Source organism: Ranitomeya imitator, chromosome 2, assembly GCF_032444005.1.
Source record: "Ranitomeya imitator isolate aRanImi1 chromosome 2, aRanImi1.pri, whole genome shotgun sequence".
Lineage (NCBI taxonomy): Eukaryota > Metazoa > Chordata > Amphibia > Anura > Dendrobatidae > Ranitomeya > Ranitomeya imitator.
In genome coordinates, this window is record NC_091283.1 from 207,226,206 (window position 1) to 207,252,042 (window position 25,837).

General features: G+C 43.7%; 1 protein-coding gene across 6 annotated transcripts in view; it reads left to right on the forward strand.

The window, feature by feature from the left end:
- The window catches only part of GTF3C3 (general transcription factor IIIC subunit 3), a 62,194-nt gene extending 38,882 nt beyond the window's left edge, over positions 1 to 23,312 (forward strand). For 4 of the 6 annotated variants that reach the window (XM_069748538.1, XM_069748541.1, XM_069748539.1 and 1 more), the window contains exons 9-19: positions 5,835 to 5,901; positions 8,764 to 8,858; positions 9,399 to 9,570; positions 9,775 to 9,977; positions 11,288 to 11,389; positions 13,090 to 13,225; positions 13,393 to 13,630; positions 14,646 to 14,836; positions 21,151 to 21,275; positions 22,903 to 23,055; positions 23,134 to 23,312. In XM_069748538.1, coding sequence (XP_069604639.1) covers positions 5,835 to 5,901; positions 8,764 to 8,858; positions 9,399 to 9,570; positions 9,775 to 9,977; positions 11,288 to 11,389; positions 13,090 to 13,225; positions 13,393 to 13,630; positions 14,646 to 14,836; positions 21,151 to 21,275; positions 22,903 to 23,055; positions 23,134 to 23,256 — 1,605 coding nt within the window. In that variant the 3' untranslated portion in view covers positions 23,257 to 23,312. Of the gene's footprint in view, positions 1 to 5,834; positions 5,902 to 8,763; positions 8,859 to 9,398; positions 9,571 to 9,774; positions 9,978 to 11,287; positions 11,390 to 13,089; positions 13,226 to 13,392; positions 13,631 to 14,645; positions 14,837 to 21,150; positions 21,276 to 22,902; positions 23,064 to 23,133 lie in introns of those variants that run through there. The other 2 variants (XR_011318050.1, XM_069748542.1) reach the window with 2 other exon arrangements.
- The last annotated feature ends 2,525 nt before the right edge of the window (positions 23,313 to 25,837 follow it).

Here is a 25,837-nt window from a genome sequence, read left to right on the forward strand (position 1 = left end):
TCCTGGCTTATCTGCTTGTTTTCAGAAGGGTTCTTATCTTCTCTGCTCTTATCAGTACACATATGCTAGCCCAGACATGTTACCTTTCAGTTTCTTTGTAGAGCAGCTGTGTGCTTCTACCCCCATGGCCTCTTCCGGCATCAAAAGAAAAAGATGCAGCTATTGCCCTTCTACTTGTGACAACAAGACGAGTATAACATGTTCTGGCTGTAAAAAATTTCTATGCAAAAATCATGTGTATTGTTTTTCATGCAAGAATCCGTAAATTTATATGATCATGTAAATATATTCACATTGTAATGTTTATTATCTTTAATTTTTTATCACAAAATGTTTGATTTGATTGTTTTTTTTTTGTTTTTTTTACAAAATATGTGTAGTTTTCTATTTTCGTTTTGCTCATTAGATGGATCTGTTTTTTCAGAATAAAAAAAAAAAAAAAAAAGATTTCTAGTTCATTTTTCTTTTTTTTTTTTACTACCAAACATGTTCACAAACAGTCTAGTAAGCAAAAAGTATAAAAAAATGGAGTTAGAGTGTCTAAAATCAAGGTTTAATAAGCCGGGTCATAGTGACCCGGAACACTACAAGTGTATAGTAAATGCGAACAAAACAGCAGGGTTAAACATTCCAAAATTTCCTGTGAAACACCTGAAGGGTTAATAAACTTCTTGAATGTGGTTTTGAGCACCTTGAGGGGTTCGGTTTTTAGAATGGTGTCACACTTGGTTATTTTCTATCATATAGACCCCTCAAAATGACTTCAAATGAGATGTGGTCCCTTTAAAATATGGTGTTGTAAAAATGAGAAGTTGCTGGTCAACTTTTAACCCTTATAACTCCCTAACAAAAAAAAATGTTGGTTCCAAAATTGTGCTGATGTAAAGTAGACATGTGGGAAATGTTACTTATTAAGTATTTTGGGTGACATATCTCTGTGATTGAATTGCATAAAAATTCAAAGTTGGGAAATTGCTAAATTTTCGCCAAATTTCCATTTTTTTCACAAATAAACGCAGGTAATATCAAATAAATTTTACCACTGTCACGAAGTACAATATGTCACGAGAAAACAATGTCAGAATCAACGCGATCCATTGAAGCGTTCCAGAGTTATAACCTCATAAAGGGACAGTGGTCAGAATTGTAAAAATTGGCCCAGTCCATAACGTGCAAACCACCCATGGGGGTAAAGGGGTTAATCCATGTCAACTGGCTGCAAGTGTGATTTAGTTATTGCCAACACCTGTTAGGTGCCACAGGTAAGTTACAGGTGCTGTTAATTACACAAATTAGAGAAGCATCACATGATTTTTCGAACAGTGCCAATACTTTTGTCCACCCCCTTTTTTATGTTTGGTGTGGAATTATATCCAATTTGGCTTTAGGACAATTCTTTTTGTGTTTTTTCATTTAAGACAAATTAAATGAAGTTAATAATACCAAATAATTTGTGATTGCAATCATTTTCAGGAAGAAACTGAGTATTATCTGACAGAATTGCAGGGGTGTCAATACTTTTGGCCGCAACTGTATATACCAGGATGGAGGATATACGGTATATATACTAGGATGGGGGACATATATAAGCTCCCATCACCATAAAGTCCTGATACATGTAGGTGAAACAGAAAAACCAGAACCCTCGGAACAGCCCAGCCAAACCCAACCGGACCAGAACACCAATCACAACAACCTGACAAAAGCCGGAATTAGGAAGATGGCAGAAGAAGGCCAGGAGAGGTATGTCAGTGACTGGAAGAATGATATCATCAGCTCACAGAAACTGATCATGGATCGGAGCCTACAGAGAGACTACAGACTGGCCCCATATCTGGAGAAACTCCCGGACCCCAGAGATCGCAAGATCCTGAGCCGATATAGACTCAGGCAGAACTACAAGCCCGGTGAGGAAAGACTGTGCCAACACTGTGATCAGGAGGCCATAGAGGACGAAACCTACTTCCTGCTACACTGCTCCAAATACTCAGCAGTGAGGGACACTCACTTCAGGAGACTCTCACATCTCTTCCCGGACTTCATCACCATGAAGGAGGAAGAGAAAACATATATCCTGCTGGGGGAATAAGAGAAAGTGGTGGAGATAGCAGCGCGGTTTGTGAGCGAATGTCATAGACTGCGAGAAAGAGAACTATGATGCCATGGACTATAGCCCCCACAATGGATCTGCCCCCATCCACCTCCCCTATGCCATGGACTATAGCCCCTACCCTGGATCTGCCCCCATCCACCTTCCCTACAGCTCCTACCCAACATCCCCACAGTCCCTATCCCTATTGCCTTTATACACTTGCTTTGGCAAAACTGATGTGTATTTGGTCCTGCCAATAAAGCTTCTTTGAATTTTGAATCTATACGGTATATATACCAGGATGGGGGACATAAATACCAGGATGGGACACATATATACCAGGATGGGGGACATATATACCAGGATGGGGGACATAAATACCAGGATGGGACACATACCAGGATGGAGGATATATATATACTAGGATGGGGGACATATATACCAGGATGGGGGGACATATATACCAGGATGGAGGATATATATATACTAGGATGGGGGACATATATACCAGGATGGAGCTACATAAATAACAGGATGGGGCGATGTATATACCAGGATGAGGGACCAAGATGGGGACACACATATCCCGGGATGAGAGACCTGGATGGGGAGATGTATATACAAGGATGGAGGATATATATACCGGGATGGGAAGACATATATACCAGGATGGAGGATATACAGTTGTGGCCAAAAGTATTGACACCCCTGCAATTCTGTCAGATAATACTCAGTTTCTTCCTGAAAATGATTGCAATCACAAATTCTTTGTTAGTATTATCTTCATTTAATTTGTCTTCAGTGAAAAAAACACAAAAAGAATTGTCCTAAAGCCAAATTGGATATAATTCCACACCAAACATAAAAAAGGGAATGGACAAAAGTATTGGCAACGTTCGAAAAATCATGTGATGCTTCTCTAATTTGTGTAATTAACAGCACCTGTAACTTACCTGTGGCACCTAACAGGTGTTGGCAATAACTAAATCACACTTGCAGCCAGTTGACATGGATTAACCCCTTTACCCCCATGGGTGGTTTGCACGTTATGGACTGGGCCAATTTTTACAATTCTGACCACTGTCCCTTTATGAGGTTATAACTCTGGAACGCTTCAATGGATCGCGTTGATTCTGACATTGTTTTCAAGTTCAAGCTGCCCTGTAGTCCGAGGGTACAACAGTGTCAATCCGTACTATCCGTAAGAGTCTGAATGAAAAGGGACTTTATGGTAGGAGACCCAGGAAGACTCCACTTCTTCCCCCGAGACATAAAAAACCCATGCTGGAGTTTGCCAAAACTTACCTGAAAAAGCCTAAAACGTTTTGGAAGAATGTTCTCTGGTCAGATGAGGCAAAAGTAGAGCTTTTTGGCCAAAGGCATCAACATAGAGTTTACAGGAGAAAAAGAGGCATTCAAAGAAAAGAACACGGTCCCTACAGTCAAACATGGCGGAGGTTCCCTGATGTTTTGCGGTTGCTTTGCTGCCTCTGGTACTGGACTGCTTGACCGTGTGCATGGCATTATGAAGTCTGAAGACTACCAACAAATTTTGCAGCATAATGTAGGGCCCAGTGTGAGAAAGCTGGGTCTCCCTCAGAGGTCATGGGTCTTCCAGCAGGATAATGACCCAAAACACACTTCAAAAAGCACTAGAAAATGGTTTGAGAGAAAGCACTGGAGACTTCTAAGGGTATGTTCACACGTTCAGGATTTCCATCCTTTTTTTTTCCTGACTGTTTTTTAAAAAACTGCAGCTCTTGGCAGAAAACGCAGGTCCTTTTTTTGGTCCTTTTTTGGTCCGTTTTTGATGCGTTTTTTGATGCGTTTTTTGATGCGTTTTTTTGATGCAGTTTTCTAGCCAGAGTCTGTGTGTTTTCTAGGAATTTTTTTAGGGTTAAAATGGCTGAAAATACCCTAACCCTACCCCTAACCCTACCCCTAACCCTAACCCTACCCCTAACCCTACCCCTAACCCTAACCCTACCCCTAACCCTACCCCTAACCCTAACCCTACCCCTAACCCTACCCCTAACCCTAACCCTACCCCTAACCCTACCCCTAACCCTACCCCTAACCCTACCCCTAACCCTACCCCTAACCCTACCCCTAACCCTAACCCTAACCCTACCCCTAACCCTAACCCTAACCCTACCCCTAACCCTACCCCTACCCCTATTCTAACCTTAGTGAAAAAAAAAAAAAAAAAATTCTTTATTTTTTTTATTGTCCCTACCTATGGGGGTGACAAAGGGGGGGGGGTGTCATTTACTATTTTTTTATTTTGATCACTGAGATAGGTTATATCTCAGTGATCAAAATGCACTTTGGAACGAATCTGCCGGCCGGCAGATTCGGCGGGCGCACTGCGCATGCGCCCGCCATTTTGCAAGATGGCGGCGCCCAGGGAGAAGACGGCCGGACGGACACCGGGACGCCGGGTGAGTATAAGGGGGGGAGATTAGGGCACGGGGGGGGCATCAGAGCACTGGGGGGGGGCATCGGAGCACTGGGGGGGGGGCATCGGAGCACGGGGGGGCGGGATCGGAACACGGGGGGGGCAGCCACACTCCGCCCACGCACTTCCGCCCGCTCCCCGCACTTCCTGCTGCAGCGGTTCTGCACATCAAATCGCAGTAAAACCCGCAGATATATTTTTGATCTGCGGGTTTTACTGCGGTTTGGACCTCACAATGGAGGTCTATGGGTGCAGAACCGCTGCGGCTCCGGAAAAAGAATTGACATGCTCCTTCTTTTTTCCGGGAGCTATTCAGCGCGTCTTTTTTTTAACAATTTCCGGACCATGTGCACAGTGTGTCCTGTTTTCCATAGGGTACAGTGTACTGTACCCTGCATGGAAAACAGCTGCGGAACCGCAGCGGCAAAACCGCCGCGGTTCCGCGGTAAAAAACGCACTGTGTGAACATGGCCTAAGGTGGCCAGCAATGAGTTCAGACCTGAATCCCATAGAACACCTGTGGAGAGATCTAAAATGGCAGTTTGGAGAAGGCACCCTTCAAATATCAGGGACCTGGAGCAGTTTGCCAAAGAAGAATGGTCTAAAATTCCAGCAGAGCATTGTAAGAAACTCATTGATGGTTACCGGAAGCGGTTGGTCGCAGTTATTTTGGCTAAAGGTTGTGCAACCAAGTATTAGGCTGAGGGTGCCAATACTTTTGTCTGGCCCATTTTTGGAGTTTTGTGTGAAATGATCAATGTTTTGCTTTTTGCTTCATTCTCTTTTGTGTTTTTTCATTTAAGACAAATTAAATGAAGATAATAATACCAAATAATTTGTGTTTGCAATCATTTTCAGGAAGGAACTGAGTATTATCTGACAGAATTGCAGGGGTGTCAATACTTTTGGCCACAACTGTATGTCCCCCATCCTGGTATATATGTCCACTCTTCTTTAATACAGAAAAAACTAAAGCATACTACTCACCTTGCTCCGGCTTTGATGCCGAGTGGTGTCCTCTTCTGTAGCCGGCAAGTGACTTTACCGTGCAAGCGTTGGGCAGCACGTGATGTCATTGCTCTGCACCCCCAGCCATTGGCCCACCGACATCAGCTGCTGGCGTCTGACTGGGCCTCCGTCCACCTCTGGCCTGGTCACCACAGTGGTCGTTATTCCCTTCTGGTTGTGTATATGTATATAGACATAAGTGTGAGATGTCCTGGGCTTCCTGCATTCTGATCACACGTCAGACCAGTGGTTTTACTTATCCTTTTTTATTTTAAGGTGATTACTCAATATTCTGGAATTACACTGAATAGAAAAGAAGGCTCCATTCCTGAAGATAGTTCAGGTAATTTAACCTTTTTAAAGTGGTCATCTCAAGTTCATAAGAGGCTAACATTGCAAAATGCATGTAGAAGCAAGAAACTGCAACTTACCTCCCATCATCAATCCTCCATGTTCTCTTGAACTGAGGGATTTCTCATCTTATAGTGGACACCTCTGTCCCTAGGTTACTGGCCACCCTCTGCGGTCTCAGAGTGGCCGGTCACCTAGGTAGGGAGTGCATGTCGCTAACACTATGCTTTACAGCCTCTCCGAATCTGTTACCCTGCGCCGCTCACATGCTATAGAGTCAAAGCTGCCTGTGCTGGCAGCATGGGAGGGAGTATGTCCTCCATCCTGGTATACATGCCCCCCATCCTGGTATACATGTCCTTCATCCTGGTATATATGTCTCCCATCCCGGTATATATGTCTCCCATCCTGGTATACATGTCTCCCATCCTGGTATATAGGCCTCCCATCCTGGTATATATGTCTCCCATCCTGGTATATAGGCCTCCCATCCTGGTATATATGTCTCCCATCCTGGTATATATGTCTCCCATCCTGGTATATATGTTCCCATCCTGGTATATATGTCCCCCATCCTGGTATATACTGTATGTCTCCAATCCTGGTATATATGTCCCCCATCCTGGTATATATGTCTCCCATCCTGGTATATATGTCTCTCATCCTGGTATACATGTCTCCCATCCTGGTATACATGTCCCCCATCCTGGTATATATGTCTCTCATCCTGGTATATATGTCTCCCATCCTGGTATACATGTCCCCCATCCTGGTATATATGTCTCCCATCCTGGTATATATGTCTCTCATCCTGGTATATATGTCTCCCATCCCGGTATATAGGCCTCCCATCCTGGTATATAGGCCTCCCATCCTGGTATATATGTCTCCCATCCTGGTATATATGTTCCCATCCTGGTATATATGTCCCCCATCCTGGTATATACTGTATGTCTCCAATCCTGGTATATATTTCCCCCATCCTGGTATATATGTCCCCCATCCTGGTATATATGTCTCCCATCCTGATCCCATCCTGGTATATATGTCTCCCAAATATAAATAATAAAAGTAGTGTTTGCTAAAAAAAGAAATTTATTCTGCATACACACTAAATGGGAGTATACTTGGGACTACAGAACAGGAGTAGGACAGGGGATTCTGGATACAAGTTAGGCTACTTTCACACTAGCGTCGGCCCTTCGCAGTGCGTCGGGCCGACGTACCGACGCATCCTGTGACAACGCAGCACAACGGGGGCAGCGGATGCATTATTACAACGCATCCGCTGCCCCATTGTGAGTTGCAGGGAGAAGGGGGCGGAGTTCCGGCCGCGCATGCGCGGTCGGAAATTTCAGACACGACGCACAAAAAAGCGTTACATGGAACTTTTTTTGTTCCCACGGTTCGCCACAACACGACGCAACCGTCGCATGACTGTTGCGACGTGTGGCAATGCGTCGCTAATGTTAGTCTATGGGGAAAAACGCATCCTGCAGCCAACTTTGCAGTATGCGTTTTTTCACCAAAACGACGCATTGCGACGTGCGTCGTACGACGCCTGTGTGAAAGTAGCCTAAGCTGAGCAGCAGCACTCAATGTTAGGCAGCAGCCGCAAAAGCAAACAACATTTTAGGGTGTATAAAAAGAGAGATAAAATTCTGCGATACCAATGTTCTGTTACCCCTTTCTAAATCACTTGTGAGGCCACATCTAGAATTCGGGATTCCGTTTTGGGCTCCACAAGCCTCTCCTATAAAGAAAGAGGTTAGAAAACTTGGGTTTGTTTAGCTCAGAAAAGATGCTTTAGGGTAGATGTCATTTATATGTATGGTCCAGCCACCATTATGATAAATGGGGGTTATGGTATAAGGCTGCAGGGTCCGGTCATCAGCCAGGATCTAAGTGAAGTGATAGCTTGTTCAAAGAGATGTGTTTTCAAAGCAGGCTTAAAACCGTGAGGGTTAAATATTAATCAGATTGTACATTAGTGCATTCCAGAAAACTTCTGCAGCATGAGAGAAGTCTTGGAGACAGGAGTGGGAGGTGTGGATTATGTAAGATGTTGGTCTTAGATCAGTTGTGGAGCAGAGGGCACGTGTAGGGTGATAGAGATGAGGGAGCATATGTAGGGCGGTGCAGAACTGTGCAGAGCTTTGTGTGTGAGCGGTATGCGTTTATATTGTGTTCTGTAGTGGATGGGTAACCAGTGCAAGGACTGGCACAGGGTGGAGGCATCAGTGTAGCTGCTGTACAGAAATACCACCCTGGCTGCCACATTCAGGATGGATTGAAGAGGAGATAGTTTGATTAGAGGGAGAACGATTAGTAGAAAATTGCAGTAGTCCAGACGAGAATGAATAAGAGGTGAGAAAAAGTCGAATTCCTGAGATATGTCCCGATTGAAAAAAACAAAATGCCAGGAGTAATAACCGAAGAATGGCATAATGCAAAGGCATAATTTAAGAAATGTTGCTCCAGAATTGTTATTTTATGGAGATTATTAGTATTTATTAAAACTGACCTGTTGGGAGTGATTACAGGTCCTGCATAACTGGGCTGTATTCGGCGACACAGGGGGGCAGAGTATGGAGATTTTGTAGATATTTTTTATATTTTTAGGTACTTTATACTTCATGTTCCTGGTATTACATAATGACGGAGTAGGTTAGTGAGACTGTCTATACTGGTCATGCCGACTCTATAGTGGGAGGCCGGCATGGCTACTGGCATACCAGAATTTTCATTATCTGGTTATTAAATGTGACATTAGATATTAAATGACATATTTTGGGCACAGATCAGCATCTTGCTTCTACATGTAATAATTGCTTATTTTTTTTCCCCTCCATAGAAGTTTTGTGCCATGTGCCGGAGGGTGTTCCAATAGATATCACCGTGAAAATGATGCTTTGCCTCATCCACCTAAATATCCTGGAACCTGTCAGTGTGAGTGACCATTCCTACAAGATTATTGTGTTGTTTGCATGTTGTTACGCCACTGTTGGCATGATAGTGTGATTTGCTAGAGTCGGCGTCATCATCAAACCCCTGCAGACCTCACGTCTCTATTTGACAGGGTCATTGAGCCTCTGAAGTCCGGTGTACTTTTCCCAGCTTCAGAGGCAGACCGCACAGGAATGCAAGTGTAGAAGATGTACGCGAGCCGGGTTCCCTTGAAGAAAAGAGTGGGCAACCCCAGACTGGTGGTTTTTCTTAATATGACCTTTTAACAAAAGTGGTCATAATTGCTCCCTCCGTCATAAAGAACCAGATTTTCTTGCTAAAAGTTGGGTCTGAACATTTCAGTTGTGTGATCCCGCCATTCGGAAAGCCAGATCCCATAACTGTCCTCGCTGTGAAATTGCAAGATCTCGCTCTCTGCATTTACCCAGCGCTGGCCGCATTGTTTGCTAAGCTGCTACCGTACGGGAACCCCTTTAATGATGTCACCTGTAACATTCACTTCTCTGTGTCTCGCTTCTTTAGCCAATGCTGACATCTTTAATGGAGCAAAACCCAGAAGAAATGGGAGACTTGTATCTAGACGTGGCAGAAGCTTTCATGGACGTTGGCGAATATAATTCAGCCTTGCCCCTGTTGAGTGCATTAGTATGCTCTGAAAAATACAATATGGCCGTGGTCTGGCTGCGACACGCAGGTAATCCCATGGACTGACTTCTGTAATGATCATAAATGAGAGTATTTGATAATGGACCTGCAATGATGATGGGGTGACGTAACGCCAGAGCTTTACTGCTGGCGCAGAACATACACCAAGAAAATGATCGCTTTATCTCTTATCCGTTCAGTTTAACGTCCCCAATCGCATAGGTTGATCTGAGCTGACTTTTTTTTTTAATAGATTGTTTAAAAGCTCTGGGACACATGGAGAAAGCTGCGGAAAGTTACTGTAAGGTGGTAGACATGGCTCCTTTACACCTGGACGCAAGGATCTCTCTGTCAACACTTCAGCAGCAACTTGGCCACCCAGAAAAAGCGTTGGAGGCACTGGAGCCCATGTATGATCCGGACACCTTGGCACAGGACGCAAATGCTGCCCAGCAGGTAGGATTTGCCTGCGTCGAGTTGGGAGAAGGAAATAATCTGCAGTTTGATACTTTAGGTGGGGGCTTATCATTCGCAAGGCATGAAGCCAGTTTCACGCATCCGACATTCACAGTCTGAGGACAGATGGGAGCGTGTTGTGAATTCTGCTTTTGGGCTCCCTCCGGTGGTTGTAGATGGTAATGCAGTTGTCCCTGGGCTGTAGTCTTGGACAGGTGTATCTGCTAATTGCAATTCTGACTGGGCTATTTAGCTTTGCTGGACTCATTAGTCCATGCCAGTAGTCAATGTTTCTTTGGAAGTGTTGGATCTCTGCCTGGCCTCTCCTGCTTAGCTGCCAATTCAGCAAAGATAAGTGTCTGTTTCTTTTTCTGAAGCACACATGCTGTGTGCTTATTTTCAGTGCTGATCTTTCGTTTCTATTTGTCCAGCTTAGACTGTGTCAGTTGTTTTTCTCAGTCTGGTTGGATTCTCTGGAGTTGCAGATATACTCTCCACATCTTTAGTTAGGTGGTGGAGTTTTGTATTTTCTGCTGTGGATATTTTTGTAGTATTTTTTATGCTGACCGCTTAGTATCCTGTCCTGTCCTTTTCTATTTAGCTAGAAGTGGCCTCCTTTGCTAAAGCCTGTTTTCTGCCTGCGTGTGTCTTTTCCTCTCCTACTCACAGTCATTATTTGTGGGGGGCTGCCTATCCTTTGGGGGTCTACTCTGAGGCAAGATAGTTTTCCTATTTCCATCTTTAGGGGTACTTAGTCCTCCAGCTGTGTCGAGGTGTCTAGGTTTTGTTAGGCACACCCCACGGCTACTTCTAGTTGCGGTGATAAGATCAGGGTTTGCGGTCAGTATAGTTACCACCTACTCCAGTGAAGGTTTTCATGCTGCTCCAAAGCCACCTAATCATAACAGGAGCGCCCGCGAATCTGAGCTGAACTAGACAGCTGTTGATTTCGGGTCAGGAGACCTACGGCCGGTCCGGACATCGCTGTCTGTACTCGGACTATGAGTGTTGGACATGTGAAGTCTGTAGATTAGTTGTGGACCACGGCTGAGCTTATCTTCATCTGCTCATGCCTTCCCACACTGGAAGCCTACATGTGCAGAGCTACAGGGACAATGGTGCCGGGTTTCGCTGTAATTCATAATTTCTGAATCTTTATTTTCACCATTTCCAATCATATATCTTATTAATTTTCTTAAAAAGAGGTTTGCAGTCTGAGGAGGAATCAGTGGTTGGCTGAAGAAGACAAAAAATGTACTTTCCCAACTATTTAAATGTTTTTTTTTTTCCCCATAATTTTTGTCCTGCAGGAACTGAAGCTTTTGCTCCACCGATCAACCCTCCTTTACTCTCAAGGAAAAATGTTTGACTATGTGGACACCTTGCTTACGATGCTCGCCATGTTACTAAAAGTAAGTGTTCAGTTCTTGTTGTCTTAAGGCCCCCAAACACATTAGGTAATTCCTCCGATTTCCATGGAGTTTGATGACAGTTTATGTGGTCCCCAGACTGTCACTTGACAGATCCTTAAAAATCGGAGTTCCAATTATCATTGCTTCTTACATCAGTAATTTTTTTTTACATTTTGACTCTACCAGAGTCTTTTTTTTTTCTACTCCATTTTTTTTGTTTAGTGCCTTTATGCTGACTGTTTACATGCTACTGTACCGTTTTACGCTGCGTCGCTCCATTGCAGAGATATTCACATTTGTTTCTTCTGGAGCACAGCATGGGAAATCTCTGCTTGTGATTCAACGTGACATTTCTTCAGAGGCTAATCAAGGGGCGTGCAATTTCATTCCTCCTTCCCAGATGCTGTCAAACACAGCTTGGCAGCTGATCTAGCAATCTCAGACCATACTGAGCTGTGATCGGCAGTGTTTGTGAGGTAGAGGTGAAGGCACATGTTCCCAGAGAAGACTCTGGAAAAACACCTAGTTGTTCTACAAGCAGAAATTTCACATAGTGCTCTCCAGAAGAAACAAATGTGACTATCGCTGCGATGGAGCATCGCAGCGCAAAATGGAAAAGAGCGACAGAATTGGGGAAACTTGGATATATTAATAGGGTATTTAACTTTAATAAATTTTTTTTACTTGGCGCATAAAAACTATCTACCCCGGCTCTGGCTCAAAGCCGCCACCGACTGCTCCTGCTGGCGATTCAGCTGCTCTATTTCAAGAGCAGCTCTTCTTCTTCTGCACTGTCGACGGAGTGTGACTGCCAACGTCATGCTGATTGACAGCCGGCTTCTCACAGTTAGACGGCAGGGAGTTAAATGCAAATTGGTATTTGCAGTCATGCCCCATCAACAGAGCAGAGCGGAAGAGGCAGGGGCGGTATGTGACTTTTCTATGCCGGGCACAGCAGGCAGGTATGTAGCAACTACCTGCCTGATTAGTTCTTAGACCCCCTAGTAAAAAACAAATTACCGTACATAGTTTTGTATAACTCCTGTAAGGACCACTGCTGGGGTCACCGCCCCCTGACAAAGCCAACGCGAAACGCGCGTAGGGGTTGTACTGTGTGATCCTCCCACACCTGCTACATGGGTAAGGAACAAAAACCTTGGGCTTATTACTTAATGGGTCTGTTTCCCTAATATTAAGGATAAGTGACAGGAGACATTGTGATTACCAGGTCTGAGGTGGTTCTGTCTCCCATGTATATGGATTTATGCACACAGCACTTTATTATATACGTTTACAAGTGTGTAGAAGGCCACACAGGTCTGGTACCGGTTGTGTCCCTTTGCTGAGCATGTTACAAATTTAGTATATTTTGATTGATCAAGTTAATGATAATTGTACAAAAATTGATTATACTTTTACTATTTTGGAGTTGTACTCCCCTTTTTTCTATGAGTTAAATGTATTATCAATGGAGTGTCCTATAGTGCTGGTGTGATTCCTCCACATGGAGATGAACTGATGTTTGAGGTGTATTGGTTTCATTATGGGATTTACTCCTCTCAAGGACCACTGCTGGTCTGTGCTGAAAACTTACGCCTGCACACAGGTCACGGATGTTTTATCATTATGGAATGATCGCTGAAACTTCTAGTAGGTTTTTTTTCTATTCAGTTTTTACTAATCTTGTTACTTGGTTACAGATTGCAATGAATCGGGCACAAGTCTGTTTGATTTCCAGTTCCAAATCCGGAGAAAGACATTTATACCTGATTAAAGTCTCGAGAGACAAAATCTCCGACACCGACGAGCAGGAGACGGCAAACTCGGATGCAAAAGGTAAAAACGATTTTGCTTAATATTTTTTTACAATTGTCTTTACGCAAGTATAAAAAACCTACTATTCCTCGGAGTCAGACTAAACGGGGATGCCTGGTTTTTAATTCGTCATGTATTCTGTTAGAAAGTCCTCTTCTGTCATTATCCAGATTTCTTTTCCTTCACAGCCATTTTTGCGATCCTCACCAGTGTCCTCTCCAAAGACGATTGGTGGAACCTCCTCTTAAAGGCGATCTACGCCTTGTGTGACCTGGCCCGGTATAAGGAGGGCGAGCTGCTGGTAGACTCCTCTTTGGAGTACTATTCATTTTATGACGACCGCCAGAAGCGGAAGGAGTTGGAACATTTTGGACTCTCCACAGCTATTCTGGATAAGAACTTCAGAAAAGCCTACAATTACATAAGGTATCTTCTTATAGATCAGATTTACACCCATGACGGAGCAGGAGACATTAATCTGCCAGACTCTTCTGGTCACGGCTGATCTCCCCAACAAACAAAAGGATCGGCGATTGCAATTCAGCAGGTCGGATCCTTCTCTTCCCCGACAACGTCTGTCATGGGACAGTTGGGCGGCCCCTGCCGAAAGCTGTGGGTTCAGCAGACTTTACTCTAAGGGCTCATTCAGACTTCTGTGCAAATCGATCTGATCTCGGACCACCCGACCATGACAGCCTCATAGAAATACACGAGACAGCGGGCCGGTCCACACATTGCGGTCTGAGTTCAGACCGATTTGCACAGGGGAACTTCCATGGAAATACAGTTAGGCAGCTGCCTAGTACAGCTGGTGCTCTATTAATTTACATACTTTTTCCCATGAAGCATTGCTAATAGGCTCATCTCCTCAATGAGCGCCAGTCCTCAACACAAAGGTGTCATGGTGTCTCAGCCTTCGAAACCCTTCTCTACACTGATGAGCTGGTCTTCTTAAAGGGAAGCTTTTTAACAGGTTTTTGCTATGTAATCTGAGAGCAGATACCCTGATACCAGTGATGTGTCGCTTACTGGGCTGCTGGCTGTTTAAGTAAAATCAATGTTTTGTCAGGAGGAGATTATTATTAGAGGACTAGTCTCGTGCTGCCTAGTCCTCCTGTAACTTCCTCCATCACTGATTGGTAGCTTTCTGCCTATGCAGAAATACAGTGGTGTGGGTGGGGTTATGCACAGCTCAGCATTCAGAGAACTGCTAGATCTGCAGCAGAAAAAACGGGGATTTTAACAAAATGACAGCAGACAGCTCAATAAGTGACACATCGCTGGAATCGGGGTCTGTGCTCCTACATCATGCTGCTCTCAGATTACCTAGCAAAAGCCTGGTGACAGATTCCTTTTAAGGAGAACCAGCTCCAGTAGCCGGAAATTTGTTCTTGGCTTAATCCAAGTATTATCATAACATGTCCTTTGTTTTCTTTCCCAGAATAATGTTGATGGAAAATGTGAACAAACCTCAGCTATGGAATATCTTCAATCAAGTGACGATGCATTCCCAAGACGTGAGGCATCACCGTTTCTGTCTGCGGTTAATGCTCAAAAATCCCGAGAACCTCGCACTGTGTGTCCTGAGCGGTCATAATGCTTTTGTATCTGGCAGCTTCAAGCACGCACTTGGTAAATGGCCGCTCTTTCCAGTACGGGGTTAAACGTCACAACAAATCAGATAAATAATGCAGTTAGTGGGGCGTTCAGATATCACGGGACCGTGGATTCCATTGCACCTCAACAATCACAAACACACGGGAGTCGCTACTTCTGCTTATGCGTATCATGGCCATAAAAAGAAAAAAAAAACTAAATAAAAGCAAAATAAAAAAGTAAACATTCCTATTACAATATGACGTCACCATGTGTGGAGATGGAACACCTACTGTTCGGGCACAGACAGCGAACACGGCCTCTCAAACAGCGGGCGCTTGTTGCGCTGTCATGTGCACGACGGTGTTGCAAACATCGCTTCTGATCGGTGGTGAAATCATCAGAAGATGATGCAGAGGCCACCGCAGAAATAGAGACCCCTTACCAGCCTGAGATACCAGCCCCCAGCTGTCTGCTTTACCTTGGTTGGTTGTCAACCCACGCTGCTTTTTTTAAATTATTTATTTAAATAATTAAAAAATACGGCATAGGGACCCCTCTATTCTTAATAACCCTTGCTGAAGCTGACGGGCAAAAATACGGGGGAACCTGTACTCCTTAATCCAGCACTCCTTAATGACATTGCTCTGGTGCTCCTTAACCCCTTCATGACCCAGCCTATTTTGACCTTAATGACCTGGCCGTTTTTTGCAATTCTGACCAGTGTCCCTTTATGAGGTAATAACTCAGGAACGCTTCAACGGATCCTAGCGGTTCTGAGATTGTTTTTTCATGGCATATTGGGCTTCACGTTAGTGTTAAACTTAGGTCGATAATTTTTGCGTTTATGTGTGAAAAAAAAACGGAAATTTGGCAAAAATGTTGAAAATTTCACAATTTTCAAATTTTTAATTTTTAGTCTGTCAAACCAGAGAGTTATGTGATACAAAATAGTTAATGAATTTAGTTATAAGGGTTAAAATTTGACCAGCGATTTCTCATTTTTACAACAAAATTAACAAAACCATTTTTTTTAGGGACCACCTCACAAGTCATTTTGAGGGGTCTACAGGGCTGAAAATACCCAAAAGTGACCCCATTCTAAAAACTGCACCCCTCAAGGTGCACAAAACCACATTCAAGAAGTTTATTAACCCTTCAGGTGCTTCACAGCAGCAGAAGCAACATGGAAAGAAAAAATTAACATTTCACTTTTTAGTCACAAAAATAATAATAATAATTTTTATTTATATAGCGCCAACATATTCCGCAGCGCTTTACAAATTATAGAGGGGACTTGTACAGACAATAGACATTACAGCATAACAGAAATACAGTTCAAAACAGATACCAGGAGGAATGAGGGCCCTGCTCGCAAGCTTACAGACTATGGGGAAAAGGGGAGACACGAGAGGTGGATGGTAACAATTGCTATAGTTATTCGGACCAGCCATAGTGTAAGGCTCGGGTGTTCATGTAAAGCTGCATGATCTTTTAGCAACTTTTTTTCATTTTACCAAGTGTAAAAGGAGAAACTGGACCCCAAAAGTTATTGCACAATTTGTCCTGAGTACGCTGATACCTCATATGTGGGGGTAAACCACTGTTTGGGCACACGACAGGGCTCGGAAGGGAAGGAGCGCCATTTGACTTTTTGAATGAAAAATTTGCTCCAAATGTTAGCGGACACCATGTCGGGTTTGGAGAGCCCCTGTGTACCTAAACATTGGAGCTCCCCCACAAGTGACCCCATTTTGGAAACTAGACCCCCCAACGAACTTATCTAGATGCATAGTAAGCACTTTAAACTCCCAGGTGCTTCACAAATTGATCCGTAAAAATGAAAAAGTACTTTTTTTTTCACCAAAAAGTTTTTAGCCTCAATTTTTTCATTTTCACATGGGCAACAGGATAAAATGGATCCTAAAATTTGTTGGGCAATTTCTTCTGAGTACACCGATTCGATACCTCACATGTGGGGGTAAACCACTGTTTGGGTGCACGGCAGGGCTCGGAAGGGAAGGAGCGCCATTTGACTTTTTGAATGAAAAATTACCATGGCTCCATTCGTTAGCAGACATCATGTCAGGTTTGGAGAGCCCCTGTGTGCCCCTGTGTGCTCCCCCACAAGTGACCCCAGTTTGGAAACTAGACCCCCCAAGGAACTTATCTAGATATGTGGTGAGCACTTTAAACCCCCAATGGCTTCACAGAAGTTTATAACGCAGAGCCGTGAAAATAAAAAATCATTTTTCTATCCTCAAAAATTATTTTTTAGCAAGCAATTTTTTATTTTCACAAGGGTAAGAGGAGAAATTGGACCCCAAAAGTTGTTGTCCAGTTTGTCCTGAGTATGCTGGTACCCCATATGTGGGGGTAAACCACTGTTTGGGCACACGTCGGGACTCAGAAGGGGGGTGCACCAGTTGACTTTTTGAACGCAAGATTGGCTAGAATCAATCGTGCTGCGCCGATTCTTTGGAATGCACTACCTAGGTTAATGCGATTAATCTCATTTGTTCAGACTGGCCTACCGCCTCAATGCATTAACGTAACGATCCCTGTGTGGCCTATTTAAAAAAAAAAAAAAAAAGAATGTTCTCATTCACTTTATGCAGTTAATAGCCCTCTGTGTCTGTACTGTTACATACTTAGGCAGTTAACTGGTTCATGCAGCTTTACATGAACACCTGAGCCTTACACTATGGCCGGTCCGAATATCTATAGCAATTGTTACCATCCACCTCTCGTGTCTCCCCTTTTCCTCATAGTTTGTAAGCTTGCGAGCAGGGCCCTCACTCCTCCTGGTATCTGTTTTGAACTGTATTTCTGTTATGCTGTAATGTCTATTGTCTGTGCAAGTCCCCTCTATAATTTGTAAAGCGCTGCGGAATATGTTGGCGCTATATAAATAAAAATTATTATTATTATAAATAAAAATTATTATTATTATTAATAGTGGCGCCATGTCGTGTTTGGAGACCCCTGATGTGCCTAAACAGTGGAAACCCCTCAATTCTAACTCCAAACACTAACCCCAACACATCCCTAACCCTAATCCCAACTCTAACCGTGACCCTAATCACAACCCTAACCCCAACACACCCCTAACCATAATCCCAACCCTAACCCCAACACACCCCTAATCCCAACCATAACCCTAACCACAAGACCAACATACCCCTAACCCTAATCTTAACCCTAGTTCCAACCCTAACTCTAATTCCAACCCTAAGGCTATGTGCCCACAATGCGGATTTGTGTGCGGATTTTTCCGTACCGTTTTTAAACAATCCGCAGGTAAAATGCACTGCGTTTTACCTGCGGATTTACCGCGGATTTCCAGTGTTTTTTGTGCGGATTTCACCAGCGGATTCCTATACAGGAACAGGTGTAAAACGCTGAGGAATCCGCAAAAAAAATTGACATGCTGCTGAAAATACCGAGCGGTATTTTCCGCACCATGGGCACAGCGGGTTTGGTTTTCCATAGGTTTACATGGTACTGTAAACGTGATGGAAAACTGCTACGAATCCACAGCGACCAATCCGCTGCAGATCAGCAGCAAAATCTGCACCATGTGCACATAGCCTAATTCTAACCGTAACCCTAACCCTAATTGCAACCCTAACCCTAATTGCAACCCTAACCCTATTCTAACCCTAGCCCTAGTTCTAACCCTAGTAGAAAAATAAAAATAAATATATTTTCTTTATTTTATGATGTTCCCTACCTATGGGGGTGATAAAGGGGGGGGTTTATTTACTAATTTTTTTCATTTTGATCACCGTGATGTGATCTATCACAGTGATCAAAATGAATGAACGAATCTGCCGGCCAACAGATTCGGCGGGCGCACTGCGAATGTGGCGCCCATGCAGAAGATGGACGGACACCGGAAGGGACACCGGAGGTTGGTACGTATTGGGGGTGGGATTGGAGCATGGGGGGAGCGGACAGGAGGACGGAGGGGAGCAGAGGACAGGACGGGGGGAGATCGGTGGCGGGGGCAGATCGTGGTCTCCAGCAATGGCCGATGATATTGCAGCATCGGCCATGGCTGGATTGTAATATTTCACCATTGGTGAAATATTACGATTGCTCTGATTGAAAGTGAAAGTGAAATGTCACTTTCAACAGCCAATCAGAGCGATCGTAGCCATGGGGGGGTGAAGCCACCCCCCCTGGGCTCAAGTACCACTCCCCCTGTCCCTGCAAGTCGGGTGAAATTACAGTTAACCCTTTCACCCGACCTACAGGAACGCGATCCTGACATGACGCCACATAGGCGTCACAAGTCGAATTGGCATCGACTTTCATGACGCCTACGTGGCGTCACAGGTCGTGAAGGGGTTAGGCTTCTTTCACACTTCCGTCTTTTTAGATCCGTCACAATTCTTCGTTTTGGGAAAAAAAAACGCACCCTGCAAATGTGCCCGCAGGATGCTTTTTTTCCCATAGACTTGTATTGCCGACGGATTGCGTCGTATGGCCACATGTCGCGTTCGTCGTGCACTGGATGCATTAGTATTTGGCGGACTGTCACAGCGAAAAAGCGTTCAAGGGAAAGTTTTTTCGTACGTCGTGTCCTGCATTATAAACTGCGCATGCCCGACCATAACTCCACCCCCTCCTCCCTGGGAGTTTACTATGGGCAGCGGACGCGTTGAAACACTGCGTCCGCTGCCCACGTTTTGTCGAAAATCACCACTGTCCGTCGGTACGTTGTGCCGACACTTTAATGACATTGCTCCGGCGCTCCTTAATGACATTGCTCCGGCGCTCCTTAATGACATTGCTCCGGCGCTCCTTAATGACATTGCTCCGGCGCTCCTTAATGATATTGCTCCGGGGCTCATTAATGACATTGCTCCGGCGCTCCTTAATGATATTACTCCGGCGCTCATTAATGACATTGCTCCGGCACCCATTAATGACTTTGCTCTGGCGCTCCTTAATGACATTGCTCCGGCGCTCCTTAATGACAGTGCTCCGGCGCTCCTTAATGATATTACTCCGGCGCTCATTAATGACATTGCTCCGGCGCTCCTTAATGACAGTGCTCCGGCGCTCCTTAATGATATTACTCCGGCGCTCATTAATGACATTGCTCCGGCGCTCCTTAATGATATTACTCCGGCGCTCATTAATGACATTGCTCCGGCGCTCCTTAATGACAGTGCTCCGGCGCTCCTTAATGATATTACTCCGGCGCTCATTAATGACATTGCTCCGGCGCTCCTTAATGACAGTGCTCCGGCGCTCCTTAATGATATTACTCCGGCGCTCATTAATGACATTGCTCCGGCGCTCCTTAATGATATTGCTCCGGCGCTCCCTGTGGGCATGATGTGTGATAGCATAGTTTCCTTGCACCTATGTCATCGCCAGCTCATGTAATTCTCGTGCCTGTGCGTGTCTTGTTACTTCTGTAGCCGGTTTTATGCTTCCCGGCTGCAAAGGCGCACTGCGCATGACTGGAAGTTCAGAAGAGTCGGGTTTTTTTTTTTTGCCAAAAACACTGTTAAAGAGAACCTGTCACCTTGGAAAATGCTATTTATCTGCAGATTTGGAGATAAACTGCTGGTAAATAGTGTTACTACTGAGAGAAACTGAGCCTCTATTTCTTTTGAGAGCCGCCGGCTTTCAGTCATTTCAGGAGTGGCTTAAGCCTGCTTACTAAACTATGAGCAGTTGTTGTAAGCTCTCCCCGACACCTCGATTGATAGCTCGGTGTGCAGCACAAACTATCAATATTCCAGGGCGTGCTTACAGCCGCGCAGTATAGCGAGCCGTGCTGTGAGCGATGACTGTAACTTCTCCGTGCACGGCCCTATGACTGAAAGCTGACGGCTCCCAGGAGGAAATAAGTTAATTCTCTCCAGGTACCCACACTCTCAGTAAGGTGGCTCGGCAGCATTGTAATGCTACAAACTTTTAATAGTTCACTTTTTACGATTTGTTGGTCCCCTTAAGGAATTTGCAGCCGCAATCATTTGATCGCTTGTCCTATACGTAGCTTGGCCTCAGCACTGCTATGAAAATCCATTGGCACCCCACAATCACGTCACGGATGGGCTGGTGAAATGACGAGGTTTGACTGCGGCATTTAACATGTTAGCAGGCACATGATGGCTGAATAAATCAGCCATCATCAGCCGGGAAAGATGCGGGCTCAGTGTGTGAGCCTGCATGAAAGACAGCGACACTGCTTAAGTTTACAGCGTGTGTTATGAAGGGGTTAAAAATACTTTAACTTTGCTTGTCTCCTATACGTCAGGTTTTTTTTCTTACTTGGTCTTGCAGTTGTATTCAGCTAACAGAACGCCATTGCCTTTAATACTTTGCAGCGCAGTATGTGCAGGCCTATCGAATGAAGTCTGAGGACCCCATGTACAGCCTCTGCATCGGATTAACCTTTGTGCACATGGCATCACAGAAGTTTGTGCTGAAAAGACATGCCCTGCTGGTTCAGGTAAGACCGCAGCATTGATCACGAGCCGGTGGGGGGTGCGTCATTCCATGCGCCTGTGACGTGATGGCGGGGTGACATCCCAGCCGGGGGTCTGCTGATGACCCTCGTGCCTGTCATGATGATTCTCCAGCCCGTTCATAGGAGATGGTGATTTTATCTAACCATAGCAGTGTTGATGCCCTGCTACTGTACGTATAGCACAGGCGTCGGGCGATCGCAGCTTCAAGTCCCCTAGGGGACTATCAAGTACAGTGCAAGTAAAAAAAAATTAATATGAAAAAAAAAAACAAAGTTCAAATCACCCCCTTTTGTCCCATTAAAAAAAACACATATTTGGTATCGCTGCGTTCATAAAAGTCCAATCTATCAAAATATAAGAAAAAAAATCAGATTGGTAAATGGCATAAAGAAAAAAAAAATCTAAACCCCAGAATTACATTTTTTTTGGCCACCACAAAAATACAATAACATTGTATCTAACCCCAAAATGGTATCAAATGTCAGCTCAGGGCGCAAAAAATAAGCCCTCGCCCAACCCGAGATCACGAAAAATGGAGGCGCTGCGGGAGTCGGAAAATTGCACATTTTTTATTTTTTATTTTTTAGCAAAGTGGATTTTTTTTTCACCACTTAGATAAAAAAGAACCTAGACATGTTTGGTGTCTACGTACTTGTACTGACCAGGAGAATAATAATGGAAGCTCAGTGTTACCATAAAGTGAACATGGTAAATGAAAAATCTTAAAAACAATTGTGAATGTTTTATTTTTTTTTGTATTTCAACACACTTGTATGTTTTTTTTCCGGCTTTCCAGTTCATCAGATGATAAAATGAATGTTGTCATTCATAAATACAACTTGTCCCGGACAGAAAAATAAAAAGGATATGGCTCTTGGAAGAAGAAAAAAAACGGAAAATGGTCTGGTCATGAAGTGGTTAAAAAGGAGCTGTCACCAGCTCAGAAGTGACCGGTCTCACTGACTGATCCTCCGTTAGCTCATTCTGCAGTCAGCAATGTACAGTGCAACACAGCAGCTGTAGATAAGACAGTGAAAATATATAGTAAAGCTCTAATGCAAAATGTATCTTGGCAATTAAGTAAAAAAAGGAAAAAAAGCTATTTGTTCTCAACGAGCAGTATGATGTTGAGGCAGAGAACCTGATTACAGGGTTGTCACTTATTAGGCTGCGTGCTGTAGTGCCAAATACAATCAGTGTTTTATCAGCAGGAGATTATTACTGCAGGACTAGGTGTTGCGTGCCAGACAGTCCAGCCCAACCCCGCCTCCACCACTGATTGGCAGCTTGCTGACAGTTTACACAAGAAACTTCCAATCAGAGGTGTGGGCGTGGTTATACACAGCTCAGCCTTCTGAGCACTGCTACATCTACAGTAGGGAAAACAGGAATTGTAGCAAAGCTACAGCTAGCAGCCCAGTAAGTGACACATCTATGGAATCAGGGTCTCTGCCCCTACATTACGCTGCTCTCAGATTCCATTTACTATGCTCCTTAGAAAATGAACAGCTGATGGCTCATACAATATAAATGTATAATGTTTTGCAGCGTAATCTATCCAAATTCTGATAATAACATTTTACACATTTTTTTTATTTGTCTTTTTAGGGTTTTTCGTTTTTGAATAAATACATAGATTTACGTGGCTCCTGCCAGGAGACGTTCTACAACCTGGGCCGGGCCTTGCACCAGATGGGCCTGACGCACCTGGCGCTGCACTATTATCAGCAGGCGCTGCAGCTGCCACCGCTTCACTTATCGGTACAGTCATCCACCCAGCCAGAAATATGTTTTCGGTTACAAACGAGTAATATTTTGTGTTTTTTTACTTTTTTGCAGGGAATTGATGAGGACCAGGTTGACCTTCGGAGAGACATTGCTTTCAATTTATCTCTTATTTACCAGGGCAGCGGTAACACAGAGATGGCCCGGAGGCTCTTGTACACTTACTGTGTTATTTAATGTTATTTTTCATTTCTTTTCTTTACAAAATTCCATTAAAAGTATCTAGAACCACAGTTTGTTTGTTTTTACGTGTAGGTCTCCGGATTACGGCAAAAACACCAAATAAATTTGGTCACAATTTCACAGCATTGCTTCTGTTTCCATCTTTCTGATGCTGGAGATAAGGCAACCGCTCCATTTTTAGGAAACCAGGAATCAAACTAATCAGTTTACAATTTTCATGAGCATCAAACATCTAAATAAATGGTCGCTGTCATTTCAACAAACGTTTCGTAAACTAATTGAATAGAATCAGCGATTATAAGAAAGTTAGTTATATGTTTTACCAGCAAAATATGCTTCTTTCTCCACTTATGAGCCACTTCTTTTACTTTTGATTCTTCAACTGAGCATTCAAAAATGTATCCAAAATCCATCACGCTCAAGTTACGGTAAGTCGGCCTGTCATCTCACTGAGGGATGAGATTACTGTTGCTTATTAATATCTTTAACCCCTTAGTGACAGAGCCAATTTGGTACTTAATGACCAGGCCAATTTTTGCAATTCTGACCACTGTCACTTTATGAGGTTATAACTCTGGAACGCTTCAACGGATCCCGCTGATTCTGAGATTGTTTTTTCGTGACATATTGTACTTCATGTTAGTGGTAACATTTCTTCGATATTACTTGCGATTATTTATGAAAAAAACGGAAATATGGCGAAAATTTTTAAAATTTTGCAGTTTTCAAACTTTGTATTTTTATGCCCTTAAATCAGAGAGATATGTCATAAAAAATAGTTAATAAATAACATTTCCCACATGTCTTCTTTACATCAGCACAATTTTGGAAACAAAATTTTTTTTTGTTAGGGAGTTATAAGGGTTAAAAGTTGACCAGCAATTTCTCATTTTTACAACACCATTTTTTTTTAGGGACCACATCACATTTGAAGTCATTTTGAGGGGTCTATATGATAGAAAATAATGAAGTGTGACACCATTCTAAAAACTACACCCCTCAAGGTTCTCAAAACCACATTCAAGAAGTTTATTAACCCTTTACGTGCTTCACAGGAACTGAAACAATGTGGAAGGAAAAAATGAACATTTAACTTTTTTTTGCAAACATCTTAATTCAGAACTATTTTTTTTATTTTCACAAGTGTAAAAACAGAAATGTAACCATAAATTTTGTTATGCAATTTCTCCTGAATACGCCAATACCCCATATGTGGGGGTAAACCACTGTTAGGGCGCACCGCAGAACTTAGAAGTGAAGGAGCGCCGTTTGACTTTTTCAATGCAGAATTGGCTGGAATTGAGATCGGACACCATGTCACATTTAGAGAGCCCCTGATGTACCTAAACAGTGGAAACTCCCCACAAGTGACACCATTTTGGAAACTAGACCCCTTAAGGAACTTATCTAGATGTGTGGTGAGCACTTTGAACCCCCAAGTGCTTCACAGAAGTTTATAACGTAGAGCCGTGAAAATAAAAAATCGCTTTTGTTTACACAAAAATGATCTTTTTGCCCACAAATTCTTATTTTCACAAGGGTAACAGGAGAAATTAGACCACAAAAGTTGTTGTGCAATTTCTCCTGAGTACGTCGATACCCAATATGTGGGGGTAAACCACTGTTTGGGCGCACCGCAGAGCTTGGAAGAGAAAGAGTGCCGTTTTACTTTTTCAATGTAGAATTGGCTGGAATTGAGATCGGACGCCATGTCGCGTTTGGAGAGCCCCTGATGTGCCTAAACAGTAGAAATCCCCCACAAGTGACCCCATTTTGGAAACTAGACCCCCCATGGAACTTATCTAGATGTGTGGTGAGAACCTTGAATGCCCAAGTGCTTCACAGAAGTTTATAATGCAGAGCCGTGAAAATAAAAAATATTTTTTTTTCCACAAAAAAGATTTTTTAGCCACCAAATTTTTATTTTCACAAGGGTAACAAGAGAAACTGGACCCCAAAAGTTGTTGTCCAATTTGTCCTGAGTATGCTGGTACCCCATATGTGGGGGTAAACCACTGTTTGGGCGCACGGCAGAGCTCGGAAGGAAGGAGCGCCGTTTTGGAATGCAGACTTTGATAGAATGGTCTGCGGGTATTATGTTGCGTTTGCAGAGCCCCTGATGTACCTAACCAGTAGAAACCCTCCACAAGTGACCCCATTTTGGAAACTAGACCCCCCAAGGAACTTATCTAGATGTGTGGTGAGAACTTTGAATGCCCAAGTGCTTCACAGAAGTTTAGAATGCAGAGTCGTGAAAATAAAAAATATTTTTTTTTTCACAAAAAAGATTTTGTAGCCCCCAAGTTTTTATTTTCACAAGGGTAACAAGAGAAATTGGACCCCAGAAGTTGTTGTCCAATTTATCCCGAGTACGCTGATGCCCCATATGTGGGGGTAACCCACTGTTTGGGCGCACGGCAGAGCTCAGAAGGGAGGGAGCACCATTTGAGTTTTTGAGCGCAAAATTGGCTGTCGTGTTTGGAGACCCCCTGATGTACCTAAACAGTGGAAACCCCCCAATTCTAGCTCCAACCCTAACCCCAACATACCCCTAACCCTAATCCCAACCTCATCC